Source organism: Podarcis vaucheri (genome assembly GCF_965113315.1).
Source record: "Podarcis vaucheri genome assembly, chromosome: 14".
NCBI lineage: Eukaryota > Metazoa > Chordata > Lepidosauria > Squamata > Lacertidae > Podarcis > Podarcis vaucheri.
In genome coordinates this window covers 40,050,110-40,075,653 of record NC_138752.1, presented here as the reverse complement: position 1 = coordinate 40,075,653, position 25,544 = coordinate 40,050,110, and the positions used below count along the sequence as shown (strand labels likewise).

At 45.0% G+C, this 25,544-nt stretch overlaps 2 protein-coding genes across 9 annotated transcripts in view; one reads left to right on the top strand and one right to left on the bottom strand.

Moving 5' to 3' along the window:
- The window catches only part of GSPT1 (G1 to S phase transition 1), a 36,518-nt gene extending 21,623 nt beyond the window's left edge, over nucleotides 1–14,895 (bottom strand). For 2 of the 3 annotated variants that reach the window (XM_082200079.1, XM_082200080.1), the window contains exon 1: nucleotides 13,048–13,726. In XM_082200079.1, the coding sequence (XP_082056205.1) occupies nucleotides 13,048–13,711 (664 nt within the window). In that variant the 5' untranslated portion in view covers nucleotides 13,712–13,726. Of the gene's footprint in view, nucleotides 1–13,047; nucleotides 13,727–14,873 lie in introns of those variants that run through there. The other variant, XM_082200081.1, reaches the window with a different exon arrangement.
- A 2,126-nt stretch (nucleotides 14,896–17,021) lies between these two features.
- Nucleotides 17,022–25,544, top strand: part of SNX29 (sorting nexin 29) — a 223,021-nt gene continuing 214,498 nt past the window's right edge. For all 6 annotated transcript variants that reach the window (XM_082200070.1, XM_082200072.1, XM_082200073.1 and 3 more), the window contains exons 1-3: nucleotides 17,022–17,167; nucleotides 22,660–22,724; nucleotides 25,190–25,242. In XM_082200070.1, coding sequence (XP_082056196.1) covers nucleotides 17,161–17,167; nucleotides 22,660–22,724; nucleotides 25,190–25,242 — 125 coding nt within the window. In that variant the 5' untranslated portion in view covers nucleotides 17,022–17,160. The remainder of the gene's footprint in view (nucleotides 17,168–22,659; nucleotides 22,725–25,189; nucleotides 25,243–25,544) is intronic.

Below are 25,544 nucleotides of genomic sequence, written 5' to 3'. Positions count from 1 at the left end.
GGGAGTCCAACAACAGCTGGAGACAAGCGCTTGGCTATCTCTACCCTAGGGAGTGTTCTAATTCAGCATGTTTACTTTACCTTTATTTAGTAAACAAAGCTAATAAAAGTTCCCCACGTTAATTTTATGCCCCAATGCAGCACAAGTATTTCACCTGAAATATTTGAGGAAGCAAATTAAGGCACACTTAATGTGCTTTAAAGATGCTATTAAGGAGAACCGAACTGGAATATGTGCTTGTAAAAAATCTAAATACATTATCATGTACTTCCCTCATTTTGTTCAAGCTTAAGAAAAACAAACAAAAGTACTGAAAACCGTTGGCGCAATAAATTTCAGCAACACAAAGAACTATATGCAATTTGCTGACTTGCATAGGGACAATCACCTGAAAACATTCATTACAGCTATGAAAACGTCAGGCTAGCCTAATATTCTTCAATAATGCTAATATATTTATGACATTGATCCCCCCCAATAGTGATAATAAATCCTTGCCTTGGAAATTTGCCCACCCCACATCACTGTCCAAAGGTTTAAACAATTTAGCCAGCAAGTCTTAACACGGTGTGCTACAACAAAATAATGATCAGGAGGCCCACATTTAGAACAGAGGAGAGGGCAGGCTTCCTCCAGAGAATCAACTCTTCCTCCTTTGCAATTTCACGGAGCCAATTATATGGGGGATGGAAGAATGCTCACCTCTTGAGGATCGGATGCTGGTAACAAAAGGGGGAAGTCATGACATCCACCCCCTTATCAAGAACACAAAGAAGCATCCAAATTGCTGCTGCTGGGGAACACAATCCTAGGCCCCATCTACACTATACAGTCAAAGCAGTATTGTACCACTTTACCAGTCATGGCTCCCTCTAAAGAATCCTGGGAAGTGTAGTTTATCAAGGGCTCTTAAAGGTAAAGGTAAAGGTACCCCTGCCCGAACGGGCCAGTCTTGACAGACTCTGGGGTTTGTGCGCCCATCTCACATTTATTGGCCGGGGGCCAGCGCTGTCCGGAGACACTTCCGGGTCACGTGGCCAGCGTGACAACGCTGCTCTGGCGAGCCAGAGCCGCACACGGAACGCCGTTTACCTTCCCGCTGGTAAGCGGTACCTATTTATCTACTTGCCCCCGGGGGTGCTTTCGAACTGCTAGGTTGGCAGGCGCTGGGACCGAGCAGCGGGAGCGCACCCCGCCGCGGGGATTCGAACTGCCGACCTTTCGATCGGCAAGCCCTAGGCGCTGAGGCTTTAGCCCACAGCGCCTTAGTAAGTCCCTATTCCCCTCACAGAGCTACAGTTCCCAGACTTCTCTGAGAAAAAGGACTGCTGTCGGATCTCTGAAAATTGCAGCTCTGCGACGGAAATAGGAGTCCCAACAACTCTACACTGCCCACGATTCTTTGGGGGAAGTCCTGGCCTTCTATGGGTTTGACATTTAGCCAATCCATTTGTCATTTCCTCCCTCATTCTTTGGAAGTCTCTGCAGGTCTAACCATCCACAGATAGGAGAAAGCAGTAAGAAAGAAAAACCAGCTGGCTTTTCAATTTGTGTCTCTCTTTTGCTTCAAGAGCAGTATGCGGCCATGAGAACCACTGTCTTAAAATAAGACAGGGGAGAAGGAAGGAGTTAATGCTACATAATCACTAGGAATGTAAACTGAACGATCTTAGAAATGTCGCAATCCTCTATCATTTGCACAAATGGCAGTGAACTACTAATCCAAAAAATATGTTAGGGACAGAGAACTACTTTAAGTCACACTGAAGTGGCCGAACACGCCCAGTGGGATTTAACGTTTCCTTTAAAGAGCAGGTGCCCAGGTCATGCCACTACCTGCTTTTGAGAGTCCCCTGGTTTTCAAGAGTGGTTTACCACATGGCACACTGGTGCTGCTCAAGAACTGCGCTTGTGCTTGCAAAACTTTGGATGCAGGCCTATACTTATAAACATGGAATCTCCTATTCTTGTGCAATTACAGTGGTACCTTGGGTTAAGTACTTAATTCATTCAGGAGGTCCGTTCTTAATCTGAAGCACCACTTTAGCTAATGGGGCCTCCTACTGCTGCCGTGCCACCGGAGCACGCTTTCTGTTCTCATCCTGAAGCAAAGTTCTTAACCCGATGTACTATTTCTGGGTTAGCGGAGACTGTAACCTGAAGCGTATGTAACCCGAGGTACCACTGTACTGTAAATATTTATCATTTTTTTTTAAAAGGTGGAGAGAAAACAGGAAAATTAAACCAGAGTAGAGGTAAAAATCTTACTTCGAGCTTATGATGAGGGGAATGAGACTTTGTGCTGACCATCAGGCAGTGGCTTTTTCCACTTGCCTTGCTCCACCCTCCAGCCTCCATAAGGGAACTGTTTCCAGAGGAAGAACTGTGTGGGGAATGAGATTTTGTGCTGGCCATCAGGCAACGGGTTTTTCCACCTGCCTGGCCCTTGGGGCCCTAGGAGCCTTCAGAACAGAGCTGCTGCCATAGGCATTATGTGTATGTGTCTTTTGATGAACTGAGTAGAAGATTATGAGTCATGGGGTGAGGAGAGAGAGAGTGTGTGAATTCAACAGTGCTTCGTTTGGTTTTGGTTGCAAGATTGTAATTGTTAATTTTGTTTTGTGAATTATGAGTGCAGTAATGCTTTGTGAATCTTACATGACTTGTTGTGGTTGTGCTGCTTACCTTATTTTTTTAGTTGTTTTATTCATAGTGTTTTATAGAAGGTGGTTGTTTTACTGATGATTTGTTAATTATTCTATATGATTTCTGTTCTAACTGGGATGCTGTACTATGTTATAGTTATTTATTGTATGTAAGCCGCTTTATGATTTGTGTGTGTGGAAAGCAGCATAGAAATATAATAAATTTAATTAAATAAATTTAGTAACATACAAAACTATCTAGTTCTAGTTAATCCTTTCTAGTTCAGGATTTAAATACTCCTTCCAATAGCAACTGCATGATAAAAATAAATAAAAACTGCAGAATGCAGACCAAAACTACTTAAGCCTTTTTTGCAGCCAACTCACACTGCTGACTCATATTCAGTGATGAACTACAAATACAAAACCTTTTTCACCTGTACTATTGCCAAATCATGTTATCAAGCATCCTATAGCTGTGCATTTGATTTCTCCCCATACTCCAAAATGCAGAACTGCTGCACTTGTCTCTGCTGAATTTCATGTTAGTTTGGGTTGAGTTTTCCACTCCATCAAGGTTATTTTAGAACTTTATTCTGTTATGGAGTCCCAGCATTAGAATAAGCACAATCCTTACAAGAATCCTTGAAAAGCTCTCAAATTCTTTAAAAATAACATTAAATTTCTAAGGCAGGCAACCCATTGTTTCCCACATTTCTAACTTTTTGGAAAGGCTTTCCTCCTTGCTTAAGTCAGAGAAGTAGTTGTGGTACCCACATGACCCAATTTGCATCATTTTGAATTAATGAAAAGTGTGTGTGTGGGGGGGAGATTTAAGGTACATGTGGTTAGCAGAACTGAATCCTTCCCCCTAGGCCACGGGTTGGCAAACTAAGGTCCACGGGCAGGATCAGGCCCAATTGCCTTCTGGATCTGGCCCATGGACGGTCCAGGAATCGCCGCATTCTTTCCCTCTCCCTCCTTCGGCAGCGCTTTCATCCTCAGGGATGGAGCAATCTTGTTCCATGCCGAGCGCCGTCAAGGGTCGGTTCGCCTGCCTGCCCGCCTCAGCAGGGCGGCACTGTGAAGGTGGCGTGACGCCGGCTGCTGCTGTGTTTTCCTCCTGCTCCTCCTCCCTCTCCCTCAGGCCGCCCATCCTTCCTTCTCCGTGCTCCTTTTCCACACTGCTTCCTCACACGCTTTCTTCGCTGCCGCCTGCCTCCTTCATTCCTCCCATGGCATTCAGGTGGGTTATTGCGGTGGCCGCGACTGCCACTTGCGGATTGGCGGGCAGCTCAGTCTTCTTCTCTGCAGTGCCTCTTGGGAAGCAGCAGCAGCAGGTGGTGGGTAAAAGCTCCGGTGACACTCCGGTTCCCCTACCTCCGTCTGTGGCTCCTCCGCTGGGGCTGCTGCTTCTGTCTTCACCGGCCAACACAGCCTCCTACCCCATCATGGCACCTGGCTGGCTGGAGAAGCCCAACTGTGGCTATTGGGATGACAACTGGGACAGGTAAAGCGAAGCATCTTCAGGTCTCTTTGTGGGCGGGTGAAAATCGTTCATTTCCCCCCTCCCAAATATAGTCCGCCCCCCCCCAAGGTCTGAGGGAGAGTGGACTGGTCCCCTGCTGAAAAAGTTTGCTGACCCCTGCCCTAGGCTGTGATTTCCTCCTCCAAGCTGCACAAGGAGAAAGAAAACTAAGTAATTCTGGGGAAAGTTCAATATCCCTCACATCCATTCCTAATGTGCTTTAAATCCCTTCTCCATGTGGAAGGCTTGGTATTTTTCCAAGGCCTTTTAAATTTTGACTTCAGTCAGTCCGCTGCTGGACTTTTTGTTTGCTGTGCCATTTTATTTGTGCTTTTTGTTTGCGTGTGCTTATTTTATCATCATAAGAATTCTGGTTTTTTTTAATGTGCATTGTTTATTTATTTATCTTTGCATTGTGAGCCACTTTAGGCACAAATCACTGTGGAAGAGCAAAATATAAATAATAAACTTTACCATAATTGAGTGTGTGTGGGAGACAGAGAGAGGAGAGAACTGTACATAACATAACATATTTGCCCTAAATATTCCCCTGGAGATTATGCTCAACTATCGTTGTACACTTCAGTTGTGACTGTTACAAAGCCTCCTTTAACTCTGATGACTGCAACAGAAAGCCAAACTTGCTGGACTTTTCCATCTTTTTACAAGGGCAAACTTTGGTACTGCTTTTGGACAACGCCCTATTAGGCTTGTAAACAACTACTGTACTTGCTTGCCTGCCTGCCTGAGGCAAGTGAGTATCAGCTCCCTGCAATCTGGCAAGACAACTCAATTTTCCCCATTTCAGATTATAAGTGCATTATATTGTTACCTGCTTTGGGAATTTGGGACTTCAGAAATTCTAAATAAACTACTAACAAACATGGGCAGATAATAAACACACAAATGTGCGCTAGTAGCTTTTCAGGTAGGGCTGCACATGTGGTGTCTCTTCTCATAAAAAAGAAACAATTTTTCTCATCACCCTGTACTGTAACTAAGCCTACATACATGTAACTGAAATACACACACATTCCTCTTCCTCTCTCCTTCCCTTGTATTCTCTGTGCTGAATTACAGGAAGCCCCTTGGAGCAAGCACCCATCCTCTTATACTCTATGAATAATCACACACATTGATAGCACAGAGAAAAAAGCTCACAGGGTGTTCAGCAACAAACACTGCCTTATCTGGTAAAGCTATCCAGGGAAGCTACAAACCAAATGACAGCAAAATTATTTAAATGTAAGCAACATCTTTATCACCAAGGCACATATGGACCCATTAAGGAAAAAATCCTTATACAGGCACAATAAGAAGGAACTGTCCTAAATTAAAAACACGACTGTTTTAGTAGCAACATTAATGGGTGAGAGAGAAATCCATCTTGTTGTGTGCAGTTGGCAACACAGGACAGACACCACATATTTGACAAGAATAAACAAAAACAGGAACTTGGTACATCATCCCAATTATTACATAATCAAAAATATGTGGCTCTGAAAAACTGAATCATATTTCTATAATAACAGACTTGCACATATGAAGGCAGTTTCTGCTAGTGCTGTAGTGGAAAGTGAGGGGCAGATGGGGCTCATCAACCTGGAAAGGTAGCCCATCTAGGAAAATAAAAACTCTGATCCTAAACCTCCACTGCCTTGTGGGATATATTTGGGAGAAGAAAAGGCTATGGAGTAAACCCTACACAAATTTGGAGTGGAGTCCCTAAGATGGTTGGATGACACCTTGTATGCCTCCTTCCAGAAACTCCTGAAGTCAAACTGCCACCAAACGTCTTGCTCTGCTTTCCTCTGGACCACATCAGCGATGTGTCTTGGTGTCTGGGCAGCCCAGGACCTCCATACACACTGCCCAGGCTTGCATCCTGGGAAAGTCACTTTGGTGCTGCTAACACAGCACTTTGACTTCACCCCTGGAAACGCACTCCATTGCCCCTTGAGACAGATAGATGCCATCACCAACACCCTTACACTGAAACTTGTATCCCAAGGTAGAGGCCACAGCACGCAATTTTGAATTCAGACTGCTTAACTATGCAGTTGACTCTCAACTTACGCAGGAGTTACATTCTGGGGTTGGTGCATGAAGACAAAATCACATGTAGTCAAAGCATATTCTCCAAAGGTGAGTGCAATGGCAGGTGGGATTGCTGACATACACACCCCGACGCCTGCCCTCCTTTTCATTTTTTCAGCCAAGTGCATAAAGCTGAAGTCGCACAAGTGAAATGCACTTAAGTTGTGAGCTGACTATACTACTTTAGATGTCACCTGTGGCTCTTGATTTACCACACTTCATTTATTATACTTCATAAAAAAAGACTGTGGAAAATAATACAGGGCAGAGACTACAACAAAAGGGAGAACTGGACATTCCAGATTGGTTCCTGAGAAGTTCAAAGAGCACCAAGAGACATTATTACCTGTGTGGTTGTCAAGTAAACAAAGCAGTGAATGTCTCAAAAGGAAACCCTTAAAGTGTAAGAGCTTTTGTTTGATTTTTCTATAGCAACAATGCATGGACAGTCCAATCATGGAATATTTTCAAGAAGTCCTGTAATAAAACATTAGGCCACGTGGGCAGGGTATAAATAATAAAATTATTATTATTGCTTCCAAATAAACTTTCCAATGTTACAGGTATGCTTCTCTTAGTGCTGAATACAAAAAATGGCAGACACTGCATTTCACAGTTGCCCACACCCTCAGACCACAAAGCCTGCTCCCTATCTCAATTATTGTAATAATTAGATTTTTGCCACTCCCTTCTACCAAAAGAAGCCCAGATGTTTGTGGCCTGGTTGGCATAATTTAGTGAAGAGGGAAAGGAACTAACTACTTTGGACAGTGAAACAAGCTCTGACATCTAACACATAATTGGGTTCAAATAAAGTCTATTTAATGTATACAGAAATGTTAAGAAACCATTTTGAAGAAACTGGTGAAACATGCATTTTAGAAGCTTGCAGATCTTCCAAAATGCTTTCTCTTTGTTTCTAACAATATCAACAAAAAATGTACTTCATGAGCCAAGGTATTAATCGGTAAATGAATTACACTGCCTACTGCTGACTGACACAACCCTTTTGTTTTCCCTGTGAACATTTAGCGAAGCAAATAATAAGCAATAATTAAAGTGAACTCTGCAATAAGGTCTGGGAGAAGACAAGGAAAGAACATTAAATATTTAACCGCCCAAAGACAGCAGTACTTGTTGAGCAGGAACTATGCCATCTCCTCACTACATTCGGCCTTCCTCTTCAAAGACAAGAATGCAAGCAAGGTGGGATGATAGTCCCATCAACAGGCGCAAGATGAATCACCAGTTATTTTGTGTTAAGAGCAGTTCTGATCTCACAACACCATGTGGGCATCCCAGACTGCTTTTCTAGCACAGCAAGACTGATGGCAGAAATCAATTCCTGTAAAACACAACCCTAATCTATGCAAGAATGGGCAAACCCAGCATGCCTTCAGCCCCAATCCTAACCTACAAGCAAGTGTTTTCCATCTAAAAATGGAAGCATCACCTACTTCAAGTTTTGAACAGCTGAGTTGCCTGCTTGCCAGATTTAAGATGCAGTGAAGGGCTTTGTGTGAAAAGGGTTGCCGGACGAAAGAACGTCAGTCCTTCTCCACTCAATCTTTCTCTTTGCTTAGCAGCCTTATACACAGAGTACAGTGGTACCTCGGGTTAAGAACTTAATTCGTTCTGGAGGTCTGTTCTTAACCTGAAACTGTTCTTAACCTGAAGCACCACTTTAGCTAATGGGGCCTCCTCCTGCTGCCGCGCCGCCAGAGCATTTCTGTTCTCATCCTGAAGCAAAGTTCTTAACCCGAGGTAATATTTCTGGGTTAGTGGAGTCTGTAACCTGAAGCGTATGTAACCTGAAGCACATGTAACCTGAGGTACCACTGTACTCTAAATGGGAAGTTAGCATAAAATGTGTAACTGAATCAAGGCTGTCTCTTTCCAGGTTAGGGTCATAGCCTGAAGACGTGCCTAAGGCGGTAAAAGGCACTCTGGATGACACATGCTACAGGTGCCTCCAGTGGGAAAGTTACATCATGAGCACCCTCAGACTGAAACCTGCTGACTGCAACCCCCTTCAGAACAAGTTGGCCACCACTGACCTGGGGAGATGAACATCTGTCTTGTCTGGATTGAGTCTTTTAGTTTTCATCTAGCTCAGGCTTCCTCAACCTTGGCCCTCCAGATGTTTTCAGACTTTCAATTCCCATCATCCCAGACCATTGGTCCTGCTAGCTAGGGATCATGGGAGTTGTAGGCCAAAAAACACCTGGAAAGTCGAGGTTGAGGAAGCTTGATCTAGCTCATATTTGTCCTCTTCTCACCAGCTTTACATAATGCCTCTTTCTTGCAACAAAATCCTATCTCTACAGCTCCACACAACAAAATACTCATGATATTCCATGCTTTATGCCTATCATGTGGTTGAGCTCCTCACTGCAGGCCTTCGCTACAAAAGTTTAGGGCAGTATCCAACTGAGCTTTACAGAGTAGACCGTTGAATTCAATACTTACATTAGTAATGCAATTAATTTCAGTGGATCTACTCTGAGTAGATCTACATTGGATAAACTCTCAGGGCAGGAACTAACAATCTGCTCAACACAGCAGTGAATAGTGGTCTGGAAGTCCACTATCTCTCTTAAGAATTCAGAACTAAGCATCAACAAAGATGAAAGAGAGTGCTGGCTGAGATAAGAGTATGGGACACTCATCCTCTATCAAGCAAGCCTTCCTAAGCCTAAAAATAAAAAAGAAACTAGCCTGAACTCTCCAATCAAGACGAATCAAATATTGGAGTAAAGGTAGTTGAGTAGCTCTGTGTGTGTTACAAAGATTAAAGCAAAGATCAGGAATATAGTTACAAAGACATACAGAGTCGCAGTGGCATTGATGCAGCTCCTTCTCCAAGTTAAGCAGACCTGAGCCTGGCAAGTAACCAGTGTTAGAAACTCAGATATATGAGCCCCTTAAATCAAGGATACAGTTGCCAGACAGAATACCTGGTGGCTATTTTCGGGCTGGATGGCTCAAAAGCCGTATTTTTCAATATGAGTTTTTGGTTCCTGAATTTCATTTTGATTGGGAAGGTAAAATATAATGGATAGAATTCGGCAGGGTGTGTTGCAAATGTGTGATAACAGGCAAGATCCAAGGATCCCCAGGCATGCAGCTCCAGATGGTGGACAAATCAGGCGCCATCCTGGCAAATTTTGAACACTGCAAGTAACCCATGAATGTTGCCTGAGTTCTGGAGACAAACAGTAGGATAAAAGTGAATCTAGTAAAATAAATAGCCCCAGGCTTTCTATCTTACAAAAAATAGTCTACAGTAGCAGTGTCAAATAAACTAAGCTCCTGCATCACGTTGCTTAATGAATTGACTGGGTGTGGGTTGGTGCTCCTACCAAACACCCATTCAGTAAAAATTTAAAAGCCTCCCTTTTTAAGAATCACTGCTCTTGAAACATTTCCCAATGTTAAATTATGCCCAAGCAACTCTTCCAGACTGGCACTCTCGTTGGAATGCCACCTTTCCACAGTTCAAACCATGCTCAAGGCGGTTTACAAAGTGAAAACACACGCAACATAACAAAAGTAGTCACAAACAATAAAACAAAGCATTATAAAATACATAACCAAAGTGAATCACATAAATCACTTCAAGAGCTCAACAGTGACAACAGCAACACCCCCTAAAAAAAACCAGCCCAGCCCATGGTACCATATTGATACTGAATGCCTAAAGCTTTCTTAAATACTCAAACCTGACTTAGCCACCACAAGCATATGTATATGAATTGAAACAGTAACTAACATCTTACACTCTGTATGCAGATATATATTCCAGGCTGTCAGAGGCTCTTCGATCACACAAGGATAGCAAGAAATTGAATGAGAAAAAGTTCCTTACATCTCTAACTTTCACATGTATGATACAGTATAACAGCTGCTGCTAATACAGATCCTGCTCCCAATCTATGAAATGTTATGCACGAGGCCACACACACCACATTATATCAGTATAGTGGCTTGGCTGCCTGTCAACTAGCTGATATGAAAAAGACTTCATGGGAAGTGTTCATTTTCAGTCATTCCGAGTAATTAAGGGTGTCTTTGGGTACATATATATCATGTTTCAGCTATCAATTGTGAAAGTACCCAAACAACTATGATATCCCCAGGAATAAGTCAGTCAGTGTTGCCAAGCATCGTTATACCCATGTAGAGCAATATAGATATTCAACCAGTTAATTGAGATGATAGGAAACCGTGAGTGTGACATTCTCAAGATATGGTTTACATAATACATGCAATATCTTAGCTTGGACAAACTTTTATTTTCATAGGTAAAAAAGCAAGAAAGCTTTGAATTTATGAAGCAGAGTGGCAATCAGGACTTATTTGGAACCCAAGGCTCCATCTCATCTATTCTTTTTCAACCCTGGTAAATGTACAGAAATTACTAGACCCATTTTGCCCCCCCCTCCGCCCACTAGCCTTACACAGAACTATGTTAATTATCTGCACCTCACTGACAACTTGAAATAACAAAAAGCCAACTTTCTCCCAACTAAAACCAAAACCAAAAACCCTGCCTGCAAGCATTTTTTTACTTTACAAAGGTTACCTAAAGAGTAGCTACTAGGAAGGATGTTTTTTGAACTCAATGGGGCTCACCTCTGAGTAACACATGCACAGGATTTTGCTGCAATTGAGCATCCCACTTCAAGCAGAAAGTAATCCAGGGACATTCCTTAGCTAACATGCTCAACTATAATTACTAGCTGTGATTTGGTCATGACTACAAGATCATGTAGATACCCTATGAACACATTTAAGATTGGGGTAGGGGGAATAAAAACTCAAGCAGGTCTCAGTCTGGCCCATGACTACATAGGAGACTGTAGGAGAGCATCATGTAAGCTGCACTGAGCTTTCTGAAGAAAGAATGGGATAGACTCAGAATCAATCCTACCTAATAAAGTAAAGCCAAGAGGAAAGTTGTTTGAAACTGGATAATTTACATTAAGGCAGTCTTGCCACAAATACTGCAAATCTTATGGAGATATTAGGAAAAGGCATGCTTTCCAATTCACAGTTCCCATTAGCATGTTGCACCATTCTTCTTGATTCACCTGATGACCTTGAAGCAATACATTTATCCCTTCCCCATTTCCAACCTAGCCACTGACCCAAGCACCCACTGCAGGAAACACTAAGATTCAAGTTAAGGGAAAGCTCCAGTAACAGTATTATGCAAGTATAAAGCAGCCAGAGTATTTCATGGCATGTTGAGCATGAATAAGCTTAATCAACCTATAAAATAAATAGCAGCATAAATCTAACACCATTAACGTAAGTTAAGTCAGATGCTTAGTACCACCTGGTGAAAAAGATGGCCATGTGCAAGATTCCAACTCCATCACGGTTTTTACTGCCTAGTAGGTAATACATCTGGATTAAAAAAATTAAGTGCACTACCAAGAGTCTATATGAAACGCAACATCTGAAGTGCACAACACACATTCAAATAAAGTTTTTGCTGATCTGATCATTCTACCAATACTGTAAGAACTACCTTTCAAGCGTAATTCACCATGTTAAAATCTCTCTCCTCATATCTGCTATATTACTTCTCTGTGTCTTCAGATTACAATATCCTCTTTTCTGAACTGGTTGCCTTCCTTATATTTTGCTACCTTGGAAGACAACCAGTATAATGTAGTTGATAAGACTGCTAAACTAGGGAAAATCCATTTCCAGCTGCCTGGGTGACTTTGGCTTAGAGGAGGAGCAAGAGGAAAAGGTAACAGCCTTTTTTTATATATTAAAAAAACCGTCATGTTAACAGGTGGTTTAGGAACATAATGGCATCAAGGAAGTCTTTCCGAGTGGCTTTCATAGCAACTCTTCTAATAACCGGAAACAGACTTTTCCCCTCCTCTGCCAACGTAGGCAAGTGACGTTCTGCCTTGCATCACAGCCACTGAGCTGCCCTGAGTCACTCCTCATTTATGCTTGTCCCAGTGCGGTCAGCATGGCTCCACACTACTGCCAGAAACAACTACAACACAGGACCTCTCCCTACCACAATCCCTCAGGTCTTCAAGGTTCCCCAAGGGTCACCCCAACCCCACTCAACTAACTTTCAAATACATACACTAAGACCTTCCCTCCAAAACCTCTCATGGGCACATTGCTAAAGTTGGCCCACGTTGGCCTTGCCTTCTCAGATCATAGTCAATTCCCCATCTGCTACCACCCAAAGAACAGGACCACCTCCATGCCCCCATTTCTAAAAAGTTCAAATACTGTACTGGGATTGCTCCTTTCCTTCTCCCTAATCTGGGCTCCGGACCCACCAGCGTAAGTCACATTCTCCCTAAAAAAAAATCTCACACAACGCAGTAGGGAGGTTAGACCATCCAGCTGGGAGGAGAGAGGAGGCAAACATCTCCCAGTAATGAAGATCGCAGGGTGGCCTTGGGCCAGCTGATCCTCTCTGAAGCCCACCTCGCAGGATTGTTGAGTTAAGCAGGTGAAATGGGGGGGGGGGGAGGCGAGGGAGAATAAATATATCACTTACTTACAGCTGGCCGTAATAAGGAACTGCACGTGATCTGAGCGCAGGTTGTTGTTTTAAATATATATATATATCTGATTACTATGACTGTATTTTTAAGGTTGCAATCCCACGCACGACTTACCTGGGGGCTCAACAGGGACTGTTGAAACGCCCCAAAGTTCAAGGCCTCCATAACCGAAGCGACCCCCCCCCCTCCGCCCCAACCCCTTTTCCTTCCTCCGCGGCGAGGTTACCGTGTGGCAGCGACGTCAGGGGCGGCAGGCCCGGCGGGGGCGAAGGCGGCGGCGGCGGGAGTCCCTGCGCGGGCGCGGAGGACGTGGAGGAGGAGGAGGAGGAAGGCGACGACGAGGAGGCCGGGCCTGGGCCTCCCCTCAGGAAGGCCGGCACGAACTCGGCGGCGTGGACATTGGGCACGAAGGGCTTGGCGTTGACGTTGAGGTGCCGGCTGAAGGCCGCGCCCAGCAGCTCCTCCTGCTGCTCCGCCGAGGCGGCGTCGAGCTGGGCCGGGCTGGGCACGTCGGCGGCGGCAGCGCCGGGGGCGGAGGAGCCGGCCGGGCCAGCGCCGGGCTCGATATCCGCCTGGTCCCAGCAGTCGGGCGCCGAGTCGCTGCTGCTGCCGCTGCTGCCGTTCGCCTCCATTTTGTCTCTGCCCGCCCCCCCACAAGCCTCTGCGCTTCCCGAAGCGGCTCCCGACGTCCTGGGAGGAAAGCGGGCTGAGGTGGGGGGCGGCGGCGGCAGGAGGGGAAGGGGCGGGGGAGGGGAAAGCGCGGCAGCCGGGAACGCGGCACCACCGTCGTCGTCGTCTCCGCGCTCGCTCCGGCCGCTCCGCGTGTGCGCCCCACCGCCGCGACGCAGGATGGCCTCCTCGAGATGCCGTACGCCCTTCTCCTCCCGCATCAGCGCCCGGCCGCCATTTTGGTAGTTCTCAGTCAGCCCCGCGTGCCTGCCTTAGGTAGGCACGCCGCCGGGCCTGGGGACTACAACTCCCGGGGGGCCGTGCGCCGGGTGACGAGGCGACGTGAGGGACGCCGCTCTCGCCCGCTTCCGCACCTCTCGCGAATCGAGCCGATGAGAAGACAACAACTCCCAGCGGCCATTGCACAGCCTTCCTGTTTCAATCTCCAATCACCCCTCTCTCACTGGTAAGAAGAGGTCTCGAAACGTAGCACAGAGGAACTACAAGACCCAGAGGGCTTTGCGCTTCGCATTCGTAGGCGGGACCATGCGCTTACTCTCGAAAGGAGATGGGGAATGTAGTTTCGTGGATGTATAAGAAAGTTGATAGAAGCGTTTCGTAAAAGGGAGGAAGTATAGACAGGCATATTCCTTCCACACTCCTCGCACAGAGGAGCGAGAAAGGACAAGTGGGTGCTGTTACCGAAGAGGGAAGGAGTAATAATAAATATTTTCCAATCGAATGAATCAAATTGTGTTCCACGTGGTTGCTGCACAGCACGTGCTTGATAACATAGTTTGCCACATGGACAGTTTTATATATTGAATTTCTATCCCACCTTTTCTTCCAAGGTGATGTCCCTGTTCTTCCCCTCCTCGTGAAATTCTTCAACAACCCTGTGGAGTAAGCTGAGAGGCTGTGACTGCCCCCCCAAAGGTCACCCAGTGAGCTTCATGGCCAAGTAGGGATTTGAACCCTGGTCTCCAAGACCCAACACGCTAACCACTATACCACACTGGTTCACACTGGTTTTCAACCTGCCTCTTCCCAGTCATTGTAATTAAACCAATAGAGGTTGGTCCATTAGTGTGAATGGGGCACTGGCTCACCAACCTCAAGCCAGCCCCCAAAGTGTCTGCTTTCTTGCTTGCAACCAGCCCAGTGGGTAAACCAGGCTGTCTGCTTCCTGCTCCTTAGGTTATTATTTATTAAATTTGTATACCACCAACCTCCATCTGTAGATCTCAGGGTGTTTCACAACATAAAAATACAAGATTTAAAAAACCCATAAAATACATGGTGTGACATCTACCATTAAAGTACATTTTAGCACACATTTAAAACACATAGCTTCCCCCAAAGAATCATGTAACTGCAGTTTACCTCTCACAAAGCTCCTATAGGTCTCCCATGTTGCAAACGGCTTGGCAACACGCTGGCTCGGAGCAGACGCTCTGGCACTGTTTCGTACTCTGCTATCACCTGGTTCAATGTGCTGTCTGATTGTATCATGCAACAGGGTTTCACCCAAGCGGTGTGTGATGGCAGTTACCAGAACAATGTCGCCTGTACATGAAACCGAACAAATTAGCTGTGCGCGGAGTAACACAAGCCTGCTTCCAGGTGCTGTTCTTACCTGTGGTTCAGTAGGAATATTTCTTCCTGTACACAGCTACTGTTATCTGATTAAGTTCTGGGCGGCTGCATGCAGCACGTTTCTGCATCATTGGATAAGCACCACCTCCACTTCTCAGTTAAGCATGCAGAATCAGATGCTGGGCTCCCACATGTAGCCCTGGGCAGTGCTCCACAGCAGTGCTGTGCCAGAAGACCTGTCCTACTACCATCACATTTCAGCACAACATCGCTGCAGTATGAGAAAGGCAATGGCAAAAAAGAGGGCATTGAGTGACCTGACCTGCTTGAACTGTAATAGGAGTCTCGGGTAGCAAGACACTATGGTGCCTAACAGGTGCTTTTACAGTGTTGGTGAGAAAGTACTTGATGGTCCCTTTGATATTGTTGCCTGTCCAATTACAGGGTGAAAGACTGATGAATGATAGGTAAGAGATTAGGGAATTTTATTCTTATTATTATTCATTTATGTATTACCCACCCTTTACCCTAAGGTCCCAGGGCATGTTACAACATTAAAACACAATATTTAAAACAGTTTAAAACAAACAATTACAAAAATGAGATGGGTTCTTAAAATATATACTTCAAGTGTCAAAAGCCAGGGTAAAAAGGTGCACTTTCAGCAATCTCCAGAAGCTGTATATTGAAGAAGCCAGGTGCACCTTTAGGAAGTGTGGCTGCATACACACCAGGCATTTAAAGCACCCTGTTCCAATATTGTGTGAGTGGTGCTGGGAATTGTAGCTTTGTGCATTTTGAGAAACGCCAAAGATTTCGCTGACTCCACCCTGCCCGCATCACACAAATGGTCATGAGTCTACTACTGTACCTTGCTTTGCTCCTGGACAATTTGAGCACACCCTTTTCCAGAGCTTCCTGTTCCAGGGAAAAGAGGAAGCTTGTGGAACAAGTCTGGGCACTTTGGATAGTCCTGTCCTTCAAGTTTGCAAAGGCCTCAAGTATTCCCACTAGGATGGATGATTTGTTCATGTAAAGGACTAGATGACAGCTGTGTTTACGCAGCCCTGTCCTTTTCTGGCTAGTTGGAGGCAATGCGACACACCCTAATATTTTTTCTGTCCTTCAGTAATTGAACACGTAGAACAAAGCTCGTCCCCTCCTTGGAATATCCCCTATTAATTTTTTTGCCCAGGCCTGCATGTATTGCTGTACAGTACTGCCTATGTGTGAAAGGTCATGTATTTAAGCTCTGGGTAGCAAAGCAGTCAGATTTACAAATTCGTGTGTGTGTGTGACAAACCCCAGAGGGGCTATCCGATTTGGCAGCAATAGATTGTAATGGATTGCACTGGTCAGTTTAGTACCAGGCAGTGTGGGAATCGTCACCCACCCACTGCTGCCCTGTTCTTTATTTTGCCAGAACAAAGGTGGCAACCCTATCTACCACCTTGCCCTAGAATGAGATATTGGAGACTTGCCGATTAATTATCTATTGCAGTGGGGATCCAGGCAGGGCTTTTCCCGTAAAGGTATCACAAGTGCTTCCGAGCACAATGTGTGACACTTTAATGTATTTTTAATCTTTGTTGGAAGCAGCCCAGAGTGGCTGAGGAGACCCACCCAGATGGGCGGGGTACAAATAACAAATTACTACAGCATTACTATTACTACTTGGGGAGCGCTGGATCCCCGCCTTGTTGCGGCGGCAATTAAGACACAATTAATGAGTTGGGGGCCCAAAATCCGGGAAGGAGAGGGAGGGGAGACTCTCTGCTCAGAGCGACTGCAGGAGGAGGAAGAAAAAGACGGAGCAGCATGGTTTTACCCCACCCTCGCCGCCATGGAGACTACAATTCCCATGACCCCCCGCCTGAGATGATTTCCGGGTTCTAAGTGTTTTGCTTCCGGGCTCCTTGAGGATCACTTCCGGGTGGAGGGGCAATGTGCTGTGGCGTGCTGGTAGCTTTGACGGGAGGGAGGAGCCCCGGCGGCAGCGGAGGAGGAGTCGGAAAAGTCGGAGGGGGGATCCCGAGGCTTTGCTTGCCCGCGGAGGGGAACTCCGTCGCCGGCCATGAGCGGTGAGTGGAGCAAGCTTTGCTTGGCAAGGGAGGAGGAGGAGGAGGAGGTGGATGGGCTGGCTCGGTGCTGCTCTTTCGCCCAACAACAACAGCAGCAGCAGCAAGGGTGGCGCTGGGGTGGGGTGTTAAAGCGTCCCTGCTCCCGCCTTTCTTGATGCCACTCTGTGCATGCTCAGACACACCTTGCCGCTCTACTAACAGGGGAGCAGCAGCATCCCTGGAGCCAGCAATTGTATCTTACCATGACAAAAAAAGAGAGAGAGAAGGGTGTTCAGATAATGCCTTCCAGCGACTAATTTCCGATTGCAGTTTTTTGTCAATTAGTGCTTGTGTAGCTTGCTCATCGACGAATATTTCTCGTGGCCAGGGCTGCGAAAAAGTCCCTGTTGAGAATGCAACAGGACTCTACTCTTTTGGTGGCAGCTTGTCTTAACACTGTTTTTGATGTTGTTGTTTTGATTGGTGTACCCTGCCCTGGGGCTTGATGGTGAAGGGCAGGCAAGGAATTGAAAGAATAGCAGCAGCAGCATGAAATCAACAGTAAATGACAATGCAAACTCAAACCAAAGCCCGCCTTTCCTCATGACATAGTGTATGAGGTTATGCAAGGCCATAACCTTCAATGGGGTTGCATGGGGTGGGCTGGGCTATAGATGCATGCAAATACAGTGGTGCCCCGCAAGACGAATGCCTCGCAATACAAAAAACTCGCTAGACGAAAGTTTTTTCCGTTCGCGATTTGCCTCGCAAGACGAATTTCCCCTATGGGCTTGCTTCGCAAGACGAAAACGTCTCGCGACTTTTTTTCTTTGACTAAAAACAAAGACATGTTTTGTTTATAAAGTTAATTTATTTTCCCTTAAATTTTTGAACTGCTCTTTACAGTATGTGTGACTTTAAAGAGCAGTTAATAAACTGTTGTTGTACCAAATTTGGCTTTGTTTGGACTTTTTTTGACCATAAAGGTAAAGGTAAAGGTACCCCTGCCCGAACGGGCCAGTCTTGACAGACTCTGGGGTTTGTGCGCCCATCTCACATCTATTGGCCGGGGGCCAGCGCTGTCCGAAGACACTTCCGGGTCACGTGGCCAGCGTGACAACGCTGCTCTGGCGAGCCAGAGCCGCACACGGAACGCCGTTTACCTTCCCGCTGGTAAGCGGTACCTATTTATCTACTTGCCCCCGGGGGTGCTTTCGAACTGCTAGGTGGGCAGGCGCTGGGACCGAGCAGCGGGAGCGCACCCCGCCGCGGGGATTCGAACCGCCGACCTTTCGATCGGCAAGCCCTAGGCGCTGAGGCTTTAGCCCACAGCGCCACCCGCGTCCCTTTTTGACCATAGGAACGCATTAATTGATTTTCAATGCATTCCTATGGGATTTCGTGCTTCGCAAGACGAAAAATTCGCTAGACGACAAAAATTGCGGAACGAATTAATTTCGTCTTGCGGGGCACCACTGTAAATAATTAAAGCTGCTAGCAAGGTAAATTGGGAATGGAATTAAAAGCACTGTTGTTCTTTTAGACGTATTAGGACATTGCTCTCTGGCACTGGGTATTCTATCCCTGTTTAGTAGTTTGCTGTCCCTTTTTCTAGACATTCCCTGTTCAGGGAAGTTTTTAATGTGTGACATTTTGATGTATTTTAAATCTTTGTTGGAAGCTGCCTAGAGTGGCTGGGGAAACCTAGCCAGATGGGTGGGGTACAAATAATAAATTAATATTATTACAGTGGTATCTCAGGTTACATACGCTTCAGGTTACAGACTCTGCTAACCCAGAAATAGTGCTTCAGGTTAAGAACTTTGCTTCAGGATGAGAACAGAAATCGTGCTCCGGCGGCGCAGCAGCAGGAGGGCCCATTAGCTAAAGTGGTGCTTCAGGTTAAGAACAGTTTCAGGTTAAGTATGGACCTCCGGAACGAATTAAGTACTTAACCTGAGGTCCCACTGTATTATTATTCATGGGTTAGAGAACGTGGAGCTCTGGCAGCTGACTTACTCACATACTGTGGGATGCCTCCATTACTTTTTTACGTCACAGCCTTCTGGTACTGAAATGAGAGCCAGCAATGTTCTACTCAAAGTAGACCCATTGCTGTTAATGAACCCAAGATAATCATGCCTACTGATTTCAGTGGGTATGCTCTGAGTAGGGCTAGCATAGTATACAGCCCCTAAAACTTGCCCAAATGGATCTGCTTGGAGTTTCCTCCCACACCCTAACTGTTTGGACTTCTATGTATATCTATTTATTTACTTATGCCATTTGTAGCCTGCTTTCCCCCCAGGAGCTCTTGCTTAAAGCAGTAGAGTGAGATCTCCCCCTTCTCCATTTTATTGTCACAGCAACCCTGTGTGGTGAGGCTGAGAGGTAGTGTGACTGGTCCAAGGGCACCCAAGAAGTTTGTGCCTGAGTGGGGTATTGGCCTATCTCTTAGAGCTAAAGTATTTATCAATACCCCCCCCTCCAAATATTCTCTAGAGTTTTCCATCCCTTTGTAGCAAAGTTACACATATCTGATGATGATAAGCTGAATAACTGGAAATAGTTAATTGTCAATAGAATTGCTGACAATACTTCTGGTGAAATTGCACAATCCACGTTTGCTGAATTTAACATAAGTATAAGGAGTTTGGTTCTAGTTTGTGCAGACAGCCAAATCCTCCTGTTGCAAAAGCTGACCAGATATCAACTGTTTAGTTCCAATGGCTTTATAATAACTTCTGTTATTAAGCTTAATTCCGTCTCTTTCAGTTCTCCTAAGTTTTCATTAGTTGTTGTTGAGTCCATCTGTTTGGTAAATAATGATCCAGGAGTTAATAGTGGTTTCTTTTCGTTGTGCTTTACATAAAGGTTTATGTTGCATCTTATATTGATTATGCTGCTTGTTTTTCAATGTTGTTTCTTTAAACCTCAATAAAGTACTTATTATTAAAATAAGGCATCTATATTATTTATGTTGATTAGTTAAACACTTTGAAAGTGCCCTAAATTTTCTAAGAACAACTAGTCCAGGAATGGGGGACCCAAGTCTTCGTTAGGATAACATAGGTTGAGATGCCTGGGCTGTATTTGAAGCATATATTTCTGCAATGTCATCCAAAGTGCAAAGTAAAATAATGCCATCTGTGATGGGAATCTATTTGCAAACAACTGAAGGCTGCAACAGGATTTTGATTTTAATTTTTGTGTTTTCTCATCCTTCTTCCATGGAGTTTACAGCATTGCACATAACAGCATTGTACTCCCCATTTTATCCTTTTTTACTTTTCATAATTTATTTATTTTATGATTTTCAGTTATATACATTTCAATAGTTTTATAGTCATTTTAACATTTCAAAACTTGACTTCCTTCCTCCTCTTTCTGTGGTTTCTTAAAAGTATTTTTATCATTTCCTGCATATTCTAAATTAACTTATTCTTTCATTCATCTACTTTAATTATATACTCTTATGAAACTGCAGGTTATTACAAAAATCCTGCCAATGTCCTCAACTGTTTACAATTTGTTTGTAAATATTCAATAAATCATTTCCATTCTTTTATAAAAAGTGTGTTACTTTGACTTCTTATTTTTCCAGTAAGTTTTCCATTTCTTCATAGTCCATAAGTTTTTGTATCCATTCTTCTTTTGTCTGGACTTTTCTTCTTTCCATTTTTGGGCAAATAACATTCTTGCCACTTAGTTGCATACATGAATAAATTTCTATACTATTTAGGTAGTTCTGCTCTTATAATTCCCAGAAGAAAAGCTTATGGTTTTTTTTAAAAAATGTTATTTTAAACATTTTTTCCAGTTCATTATATATTATTTCCCAGTAACCTTACTGCAAGATCACCACATATGATAAAAAGTACCTTCTGTCTGCATTTCCAACACTTACCGTATTTTTCGCCCCATAGGACACTCCGGCCCATAGGACGCATCAAGTTTTTTTGGGGGGAAATAAAGAAAAAAAATTATTTCCCCCCCAGGCGCTTGTGGGGCAAGCAGCGGGGAGAAGCGCTCTTCTCCCCGCCGCCCGCCTTGAGATCAGGTCCGGGGACAGCAGGGAGACCTAAACACTGTAAACCTGGAAGTAAGTGTTCGGGTTTGTGAACTTTTTTCAGAAGCCAAACATGCACCGTTTTGAGTGCCACACTTCAGTTTTGAGTGTTACGCTGAGGTCTGTCTGTTTTTGCTATTTTGCATTTTTGTTGCTTTTTTGTGTCTGTGTGGAACCCAGTTCAGTTACTTACTGACTGACTGATTTATTGTGTGACTGCAGTACATTGTTTATTGCTTTCATTTTATGGATCAGTGGTCTCGTTAGATCGTAAAATTCATGTTAAATTGCTGTTTTAGGGGTTGTTTTTAAAAGTCTGGAATGGATTAATCCATTTTGCATTACTTTCTATGGGAAAGCGTGCCTTGGGTTTGGAATGCTTTGGTTTTGGAACGGACTTCCGGAACGGATTAAGTTTGAGAACCAAGATATCACTGTACCTGAAAGACCATATTGTTCCCTGCAGACCCCCTTGGGGGTTATGATTGTCAGAGGGGGCCCCACTGGTGTTCCAGTGCCCTCAGAATTTTGCAGCAGTGGCAGCCCTGGAGAGGGCATTCTTTGTGGGAGCCCTTAAGTGGTGGAATTCCTTCCCTACTGAATTGCTAATCTTCATTAAACAGCTTTCAGTGAATGCTGAAGGCATACTTCTTTACCTTGGCTTTTGACATCTGAGGTGTATATTTTTAGGACCCACCTTATTTCTATGATTATAAGTTGCTTTAACCTTTTTTGATGTGTTCTAATTGTTTAATTCATGCCTGAATAAGAAACAGCCTCCCAGGATGTACATCTGACCCTTTGGCAGGAATCTTACTCCACTGTGCTTTTTCTCAAACATGACCTCTTACAATGTTTTAATGACTGCTGTTTTGACAATTTGCTTTTAAAATTTGCTTCATTTAAAAATTGTGAGGTGCTTTCTGTAAAGTATATCAGTTATCATAATTGATATAAAGTTCAAGGGACCCCTGACAATTAAATCCAGTCGTGAACGACTCTGGGGTTGCAGCACTCATCTCGCTTTACAGGCTGACGCAGCCGGCGTTTGTCCGCTTCCGCAGACAGTTTTTCTGGGTCATGTGGCCAGCATGACTAAGCCGCTTCTGGCAAAACCAGAGCAGTGCACGGAAACGCCATTTACCTTCCCACCGGAGCGGTACCTATTTATCTACTTGCACTGGCGTGCTTTCAAACTGCTAGGTTGGCAGGAGCTGGGACCGAACAACAGTAGTTCACCCCATCGCGGGGATTTGAACCGCCAACCTTTTGATCGGCAAGCCCAAGAGGTTCAGTGATTTAACCCACAGCGCCAGCAACGTATAAGTTGCTGTAATTAATGTGATTAGGGAAGGCACTGCTAGGGCGAAAAGCAAAGTATTCCCCCCCCCTTAACTGGACAGTATATTTAATATATACCCCCCTGTGCTTTCTTGAATTCTAGGGTTGCAGAACAACGTGGCAAAAAGACAGTTTCTCCTGGAGAGATTATTGGATGCAGTTAAACAGGTAAGAAGTTGGGCCTACAAAGAGGAGAGGGTGCCTCTATACTTGAAACCTTTCTAATAATATTTGGAGCTGTCTCATTTTGATGCAATTCTAAATAGCTGTGTTGCAATATGTGTGCTTGCTTTGTTTTTGCAATGCAGTTATGTTCCCAAATAATCCTGGACCTCCAGGGCTCTTCCAGATGATCTGTTTATTGAGTTTTTACTGAACTGTTTACTTGCATAAAGCTTAGGCGGAGGTTAAATGGTGCCCAGTCTGGTTGTTATGGAACAGGCATAGGCAATCTCTGGCCCTCCAGATGTTTGGGACTACAATTCCCATCATCCCTAGCTAACAGGATCAGTGGTCAGGGATGATGGGAATTGTAGTCCCAAATATCTGGAGGGCCAGAGATTGCCTATGCCTGTTACGGAACATTCATTCTGGGGTTTTTTTGAGCAGAGGTTATATGACGACAATCATTCATTCTGATTTGGCTGTATGGTGCATATATGTCTTACTACTAATTACCCCTTACTTTTCAGTATATTCCTCTCCTAACAGCAAAAAGTCAGAATTTTTTAAAAAAAGTGTTTGCTGTATCTGGGCAATGGAACACTTCAATCCACTTAGATTTCTAGTATGCACTTGAATACCTTCTGCAAAATACTGACAGGCTGGAAGCACCCTCATTTTCCTTTGGCAAATCACCACTTAGTTTGAATAGCAGTTGGCCAGGACAAGTAAATCCGTAGAGCTCCAGAAATTTACTTGCCGGATCATCTGCGCTCATGGCTCCTTTCCTGTATTCAAAGTTAGTTGCAGAGGATTTGGAGAAGTTTGGCAGCTTTGGCCACATTTCTCATGCGGAAGCAATAGCAGAGACACTTGAACTGGCGCCTCTTCTTTCCTTTTTGGCCTTCTGCAAATTTCTTTGCACTTTTATTTTGAGTACTTACTGGCTGCTCTTCAAGGAAAAGCTCCCAGCGCAGCTCGGAAAAAGAGGCAGTAACAATAAAGCTGTGGTTTGAAGCCAGAAAAGAAAAGAAGTTACACAAGTTCATCTAGCCATGAAACCAGGTTTGGAGAACTTTTAGCCTTCTCGATGTGGTGCGTCAGCTTGCATTAGTTCCAGCCAGCATAGCCCAGCTGTCAGGGATGATGGGAGTCATAGGGTAGCAGCCAGTGGCGTAGCGTGGGGGTGCAGGGGGGCCGGCCGCACTGGGCGCAACATCTGGGGGTTAGGGTTAGGGGGCGCAAATCCACGGGTTAGGGGGCGCAAATTACTTGCCTTGCCCCGGGTGCCGACAACCCACGCTACGCTACTGGTAGCAGCATCTGGAATGGATGAGATTATTCACCTCTGCCCTAAATCATGGGTAGGCAAACTAAGGCCCGGGGGTCGGATCCAGCCCAGTCGCCTTCTAAATCTGACCCGTGAACAATCCGGGAATCAGTGTGTTTTTACATGAGTAGAATGTGTGCTTTTATTTAAAATGCATCTCTGGGTTATTTGTGAGGTATAGGAATTCATTCATTCCCCACCCCCTCCAAAATATAGTCCGGCCTCCCACAAGGTCTGAGGGACAGTGGACCGGCCCCCTGCTGAAAAAGTTTGCTGACCCCTGGGGCCTAAATGATGGTCAGGGGTGCCGCAGGCAACACTGGCCTCTGCCCCTCTTTCCTTCCCTCCGTCCTCTGATGCCCTCTTGCATCTCTGTCAGGCCACTAAGCCTGGGGGCATCCTCTTCCCAGGCCCTGGGGGGTGGGCGGCATGAGGCGGCACCTCTCTTTAGGGTGGGGGTGGTAGCTCAGAGTCCAGGAGCGGCGGCAGCGGCTGCCTAGAGGACTCCCAAGAAGAGGGGAGAGGAGAGGAGGCTGAGGAAACACTCCAAAAAGGAGGGTGTTCGAAAAAGGCGAGAGACTGCCATCTCTGCAGGCTGGGGGGGGGTACATACAGTGGTACCTCGGGTTACATACGCTTCAGGTTACAGCCTCTGCTAATCTTGAAGTAGTACCTCGGGTTGAGAACTTTACCTCAGGATGAGAACAGAAATCGCGGGGCAGTGGCATGGGAGGCCCCATTAGCTAAAGTGATATCTCAGGTTAAGAACAGTTTCAGGTTAAGTACGGACCTCCGGAACGAATTAAGTACTTAACCTGAGGTACCACTGTAATGGAGATCCTGAGCCCCACAGGGGTGTGCAGAAAGAATGCAATGGTAAAGAATGGTAAAGGGAGCCATGGACTCAAAAAGGGTGAAAACCCTTGAGCTAAGCCAATACATGTGGACTTTTGTAAAATGGAACGACAGTTTGATTTTTCACCTAAACCTCATGCTTCTTTCACCTATATAGTTCCAAAATTTATTTTTTTTAAATTGGCGTTTTAACTAAAGGTGTCTGGTGACTCAATTAAGTTGAGTATCAACATATTTAAAAGTCTCCTCATCATGCCATTGATGCTGACGTATCTGTTCATTACAGTGCCAGATCAGATTTGGAGGGAGGAAGGAGATTGCTTCCGATTCGGACAGCAGGTAAGTCTGAAAGGATATTGAATAAATGGCCCTTGTTTTTAGTCATATGTGTCATCAGCTGGCTTGATTCTTCATTTTGCCTGATAGGTACATTCAGGCTAGCCTAGGAGAGCGGGGAGGTAGTTGTTAGAGAGTTGTGTTTGTGCTGTGTGCAGGATGGTATGAGGCAAGCGTTTACAACCTCTGCAACGCATGGTGGGGGCAGTACCATAGGATGCACAATGGCAGAAACTTACTTGACTTGCCACCCCCACCCCCCAAATAAATTGGTCCTTGATAGGGGTTTCAATAATTGTTGGTCA